Source organism: Pyxicephalus adspersus, chromosome 3 (assembly GCF_032062135.1).
Source record: "Pyxicephalus adspersus chromosome 3, UCB_Pads_2.0, whole genome shotgun sequence".
NCBI lineage: Eukaryota > Metazoa > Chordata > Amphibia > Anura > Pyxicephalidae > Pyxicephalus > Pyxicephalus adspersus.
Window position 1 is genome coordinate 151,532,250 of NC_092860.1, and position 7,443 is coordinate 151,539,692.

Here is a 7,443-nt window from a genome sequence, read left to right on the forward strand (position 1 = left end):
GCCACGCAAATTATTACTGGAGAGTGTTCACAAATCTATATATGGGCAAAAGAGAGAAGAAAGCCGACACAAACCTGGCCAAGGACAACACAATCTGCTGAACAGGAGCCAATACACACAACTGTACTATATACATATAATACACATACCATACACACACCCTACACACATATACAATGCATACACTAATACACACATCTACACTGCATTTACTAATACACACTATACATATACCCTACACAAATATATATTGCAAACCTTAATAGAGGCTATACAAATACCATACACAAAACTACACTGCAAACCCTGCAGACACCATATGCACAAATACACTACATATATTTATACACACGATATACAGACACCATAGGCACAAATACACTGCATACATTTATATACACAATATACATACACCATATGCACAAACACACTACATGTATTTATATACACAATATACAGACACATATGCACAAATACACTACATATATTTATACACACGATATACAGACACCATAAGCACAAATACACTGCATATATTTATATACACAATATAAATACACCATATGCACAAACACACTACATGTGTTTATATACACAATATACAGACACCATGAGCACAAATACACTACATGTATTTATATACACAATATACAGACACCACACGCACAAATACACTACATATATTTGTACACACAATATAAAGACACCATACTCACAAATACACTGCATATATTTATACACACAATATACAGACACCATACGCAAAAATATACTACATATATTTAAACACACTATACAGACACCATCCACACAAATGTACTACATATATTTATACACACAATTTACAGACACCATCCACACAAATACACTGCATATACAAATATTGGGAAATATGCTAATGATGGGCTTTTTTGGGTCTGGGTCAGGGACTAAAATGATTAGGCTTGGTCTGTTGTAGTGCAATTAAACACACAGGGAGTTGTGGTGCTTTGTGTCATGCTTAACAATAGTTTACTTGTAACATTAGTATTAAGAATGAATGACACAGCAACTTCACAGTTCTACACAATATGCAGTGCATTACTGTGAGGTGCACTAGGAAGGTGTATTCTGGTACCAAAGAGAATGATGTGTCAGAATGAAAGGCGCCACCTCTAACCAATGCACACAGTTCACTGGTGTAAATGAGCTGCTAAGCTGTCTTTGCATCTTGTGCAAAAAAAAAAAAAAAAAAAAGGTGCACAATTTCTTTTTAGGACTATTACCATACTTTGGCAATCATTATAAATAAAAGGGCTGCCTTGATGCAGTGTGTGTTAATGTACAATAATTATTATTTATTTAGGCGCCAACATATTATGCAGCGCTGTACATTAAATAGGGGTTGCAAATGACAGACAGATACAGCAGTGACACAGGAGGAGGAGAGGAGACTGCCCCGAAGAGCTTACAAGAGATCTCCGGAGCTCAGCACAGGCTGTGTATAATAAGCTGCTCTTGTATGAAGGGTTGTACAGGAAGAGTGTTTGTGGTGATTGCATGCGGTGTCACCCTTTAATTAGCCTCTGATAGTGAGGAGGAAAATACTCTTAGCCTGTGTCTCCATCCTGCTCCTCCTTCCAGCAATATAACAGGAACTCATTATTTTAGAGGGTGACTGGCTGGGGACCTCAGGGTTCAGCTGACCAGTACAGAGCTCTGCATACAAAAAGCTGGCTTTGTATATGTATGTGTTGTGGTATTTACCAGCACAGTACAACCATGCTAGATAATTCAGTGATATGCAATTATTTGTGTAGGACTAACCATGTGGGTGTTATGCCATACATTACAACCAACACAAGCTCCTGAGGTTCAATATAGAGCGCTCATCATATATATAACTCTCCATGTGTATACTGCTATACATGTCTGATAAGCTGTGACAACCAACACAGTACAACTTCCTACACACTGACACTACAGAGCAATACAATGTCCTCCATGCTGTCACTTCCATCATAGTGCAACTTCCTACACTTCCTATCCAATATCACTACTAACATAGTACAACTTTGTACAAGATGTCACTACCAACATAATACAACTTCCTACACACTGTCACTAGCAGCAAAGTAAAAGCCCTTTAAATTCTCACAACCAGCACAGTACAACTTTAACACAATGTTACTACTAACATAGAACAACTTTGTACGAGATGTCTCTACCAACATTGTACAACAACCCACACACTAGATAGATAGATAGATAGATAGATAGATAGATAGATAAAAAAGAGAAGAGAACGTAAAGATAAAAGAGAACAAGCAGAAGAGACAATAAAAAGAGGAATAGAAGAGAAAAGAAGAAAAGAGAGCGAGAACAAGAAGAAAAGACTAGAAGAAAAAAACTAAGAGAAAAGGAAGAGAAAGACAAGAAAAGATAAGAAGAAAAAGAAGAAGAGAAGAGGAAAAGAAGAAGTGAAGAAGAGGAAAATGGAGAGTTCAGCTCAAATCTATGCAATGTAAATAAGAGAAACACACAAATAAAGGGACATATGTTAATAAATAGGGACTCATGGACCCTATGGCGGTATACAATTATATAAACCCCTAACCTTTGCCAGTCCAAAGCTGAGTTTGGACATTGATTGAACATTGACAGATTTGGGTAGGCAGATAGCTTTAGAGGATTTCCCCAGTCACAGCAGGAAGTATGTAGTATGTAATAGATGGATAGATAGATAGATCTATCACAGCAGGAAGTATGTAGAGCACACATTTGGGTCCAGTTACTCCCATCCTCCCATCAGCAGAGCCCACAGTATACAATATCTGTTACATGGAATCTGTTACATGGAATATTACACATAAACATGCCAGCATCATCCTTACACATGTCAGACCCCATGCAGCCCTGTGAGATATTTAACCACACATGTATGTCTATATATCCCTATCATGTTCACATTAAGGTTATATGTAGACAACAATATCATCACTAGATCCACACCAACAGGTAAAATATTTCTATAGATATATTATTTCTGTTCATACATTTCATTTACAAGGAAGACACAGCAGGACAAGGACCATCATAAAAAAATGACAGTGATTTTTAGCTGTGACCAATGAAAATTGGAATCACAGTCACATGGCTAATACAAAGTTACCTATTCTTGTCCTAAAATGTATCCAAAAACAGCAACTTATTTGTATACAAAATGTGCAATTACATTGTAGCATTGTCTTATTGCAATAATAAAAATATATTAAAGCTTTACAGTCATGGTGTTCCTTACTTCAAGCAAAGTAAATTAGGGTGCTTTGATTTTTAAGAAAGTATTTAAATAAATCAGAAACTTCTTGCAAACTCATGTATGTATCCAGATGCAGGAACAGCCCCTGGCCACACACACAGGGCATGGATACATCCTAAAGGCAGCACAGGGATGCCTGTAGGGCAATGTATGATACAGATCAGGTAAGTACTTACCCCTAAAGGACAGGCTGGTGACTGGGTCACAGTTCTTGTCTCCTTTGGTCAGGCAGACGAGGTTATTGGCCCTTTGGAGCACACAGCGCAGCATATTAGTGTCCTGCAGCCCCCAGCACAATCCTCATTCAGCACTTTGGATGCAAGGCTGAAACAGGAGGGGGCGTGCCCATTCAGAACTCTGACACCTCGCCACGCCTCTCCCCGCACAAGCCACGCCCCTGATGTCTGCAGTCTGGGAATGTGGCATGGAGATGCTTCTATCCTGTGCAAGTGTCAGCTTGTATGTAGGGAAGAGGAGGATTCCTGTACACAGTGGCTGGGGGATAATGATGGACTTATTCATATATACATATCTATCAGCTGTGCTCTATTGGGAGGAGTTGCCCTTTTTGGGAGGCCATCAGGTCCCTATGCCTTTTTGTTATTATTTTATATTAATATTATTATTATTATTATTAATATTAAACAGGATTTATATAGCGCCATCATATTACAGAGTGCTGTATAATAAATAGGGATTGCAAATGACAGACAGATACAGACAGTGATACAGGAGGAGAGGACCTGGCCCCTAAGAGATACACTCTAGTAGGTGGGGGAATTTACACACAATACTAGGTGAGATATGTAGTGGTGGGAAGTAGTGATGGTTTTTAAAGACAGAATAAGATAGGTAGGCAAGTTTGAAAAAAATGGGTTTAGAGTGCTCTTTTAAATGAGCAGAAAGTAGGAGCAAGCCGAATAGGACGAGGAAGACTGTACAAGGAGTTTGGTGGTCTCGGGGGACAGGTAGGGGCGGATTTTGGAGATGTTGTGTAGGTGAAAGTGACAGGACCTGGAAATGTTCTAAATATGAGGGGTAAAAACCAGGGTAGAACTGAAGTTGGTGCCGAGACAACGAGACAACGTGCCTGAAAACAGGGACAAACTACAATGTTGTTAATTGTTAGGAATATGTCAGGGGGAGATTTGGAATTTGAAGGGGAGAAGATGATGAGTTCTTTGTGTTCTTTAAAAAGGTGAAAAGGTGATTGGGCTGTCCCAAGCGAGGTTGCCCCAGCTTTGGTGTCCTCTACAGCCAGGCATTCCCCTAAAGGTCATATAACCAGTGCAGCTCTTTTACCCCAAGAAGAGTAGGACAGTGGCAGGGGATGGAAAGTATATTGTGCCAATAATGGTGGGCCCCCCATTACCCTGCAGCCACCTTTTGCACCTGATGTGAATACATAAATGGGTGACGCTGGTCATCTGCATTAAAGACATAGACCACATACACCTTACACTGCACCTGGGCGTGATTGGGGAATATGTCAAGGCTAATGCTGGGTTGTTTAGGTTAATCACTAAATATTTATGGTAAGAACAAAAAAATTATATTTTGCAGTGAGATGCGTTGGCTGCATTAGTGACAACACTTACTGGACTGTATTTTTGAAGGAGCGGCTAGGACAGGAAGTTAACCCTAATTATTCACAAACCTTCATGTATTCACACCCTCAGTCGTGGTGGTTTAGTTACAGATGAAGGTGCCCCAGGGCATATTGCCTGTCCCCACTTTGTGTCACATGACAACATTTAAGGAATGTATGGGGGGGGGTCAACACTGAAAAAAGCACATGCAGTACTTTATTCCTCCACTAGATATCTATGGAATGGCATCATTCAACCCTCATCCTCTGAACTTGGGTTGCCCTGGATGCGACCTAGCCAATGAATGAACAGTAAAAAAAGAAGCAGCACAGTAATGACCTCATATTTCTGTAACTGTTCCCTTCTCATATCAACATTCTTTTTGTCATCACTATTCTTGATTTGCAATGACGGCCTCGGTGATAGCACAAATATGGCTGTGGAATGTATTTTTATCTTTTATAAGTAGCTTGGCTTATACAGTATATGCCTGCAACACCCTCATGATGATCCATTTCAATTGTTGTATCAGAGAAAAATACTTTTAGGTCTGCTTTGAATATAGGATATAAATTAGACAGCAGCTGGCTGAGGCTGTCTGGTTCTCACAAATGCAAAACTGTCCTGCCACTGACCATTTTCTTTTATCAGACTCTCAGATACAGCTCTGGAAAAATTGGTCAGTGGCAGGACACTTATACTGAGCAAGAACAGGCACACAAGTCACAGGAAGGTTAGTTTACATCAGCCAACAGATGTTAACACTGTTAAATTAGATGTATTCCTCCTGATTAAGGGCCGTTTCAGACCTGTAGTGGGCTCAGACACAGTTTCAATCTCCCCCGTTCAAATTTAGAGGAGAGATTGGGACCATTTTTTGCCCACAGCTGTGGCAGGTTGCAGCATGATTCCCAGAAGCCACATGCAACTTTTGGCCACTTGGCTGTTGCCTGAATATCTGCACCACCGCCGTAACTGCATGCAAATGTGTTTGTCGGGGTCCTGGCATTACATTAGCAGTATGCTGATCCCAGGGCATCTTTGACATAATAAATGAATAAAACTGCAATCTTTCAGAAAATCCATCCCATATTCAAAACCATTACCACCAGGAACCTCTCATTTCTCTTTTTGGGGTAATTGGATATTCCTCCGCCTGACAATGTTTCTCATAAACAATGGAAACATACTTGCCTGTTGTATATGCGAGTGACATCCAAACCTCTGGATGTTTCAGGTGATTTGATCCATTTATTGAATCTTGAAAAACTTGAGGCAGAATCTACCACAAACCTTGATTCACAAGCTAATTATTTTTTGTTTTATTAGATGGTTTGTATTTATATTCAACACCCTCCAAGAGCCGGAGAGAGTTACCATACTTACCCCATTTTGCTATATGGAACACTATGCCTTTGAAGCTTTACGAGGGAAAATATACTTTTGATATATTTGTTAGTTGTTTTGTTTATTTTTTGCTTTATTGTTATTCTCTATGTTAGATGAAGTTGAAGTATGAATTTTGTACACCACTTTCCTCCCTCCTTTTCTTTTTTTTCTTTATTGTTATGTGTTGTTGTTGTTGTTGTTTTTTGATTTTTGTTTTCTTTGTTTTTTGTTGTTTTTGATGTTGTTTTTTTTTTCCTTTTGCCTTCCTCTTTCATAGAAAGCTGAGCTTGTATTGGTACAATCACAGTGCATTGTGTTTATAATCACCCAACTGAGTGCTGTGTAATTTATTTTAGCTTGATCTGATTCACATCAAAGCCGAACTTCTATAAATAATGCTCTGAAACCACATGATAAAAGTCTTTCTGGGAAGTTCATATTTCGGAATCCTCCTGGGCCATGCGGAGTGGCTAGCTTTAAGTTGGCCATGCCAAGGACATGTATGATTCACCCGATTTCCTCTTTATAATTGTACAAAGTTTTCTCCCATACTCAAAATCATTTGAAGAACTGTGTTGGCTTTCCAGCAAAATGTTCTATGAAACTGTATTCTATTGTATAATACATTATAAGCAAGAAACTGGGGCATCCTCATAGTTTTGTCAACATAGTATATAAAACTCCACATTAGTATGCATTATGGACTCCAGTGTGTAGGTTCCTTATTGAAGGTGTCTGTACTGGGGAGTTACCCTGGGCACTGGGCCATTTGCTAAGCACTCCTGATCCTTGCAGTTTATGATACATTTTATTTGTGAACTCTATATGCTGGACTATAAACGACAGGCTGCTGGGCACTGCCCTCTGCACACTGGGCTATATATGATATACTCCTGACCACTGAACTCTATATTCTGGACCAGTGGTCGCCAACCAGTGGTCCACAAGAACATCTTGGTAGTCTGCAGCTCTGGACAATGCCGGGTCAGGAAAAAAACCTCACTGGGGGGGTGCACCAGCCAGAGCCACAGACCATGTCCCCCGTATAGATTGCAGGCTCAGGGCGGTGGGTAGGTCGTGTCTCTGGACACAACCCATCCACTCTCCCATCAAGGGCTGAGACCTGCGATGGGAGAGTGGGCGAGTTCTGGCATTATGACGTTTTTT

The 7,443-nt window shown here is 39.9% G+C and overlaps 1 protein-coding gene across 4 annotated transcripts in view; it reads right to left on the reverse strand.

The window, feature by feature from the left end:
- DYSF (dysferlin) overlaps positions 1 to 7,443 on the reverse strand; it is a 112,200-nt gene that overhangs the window by 92,927 nt on the left and 11,830 nt on the right. For 3 of the 4 annotated variants that reach the window (XM_072406680.1, XM_072406681.1, XM_072406679.1), the window contains exon 1: positions 3,475 to 3,585. The exons of the other annotated variant lie outside the window; for it this stretch is intronic. In XM_072406680.1, the coding sequence (XP_072262781.1) occupies positions 3,475 to 3,568 (94 nt within the window). In that variant the 5' untranslated portion in view covers positions 3,569 to 3,585. Of the gene's footprint in view, positions 1 to 3,474; positions 3,586 to 7,443 lie in introns of those variants that run through there. 4 annotated transcript variants of the gene reach the window in all.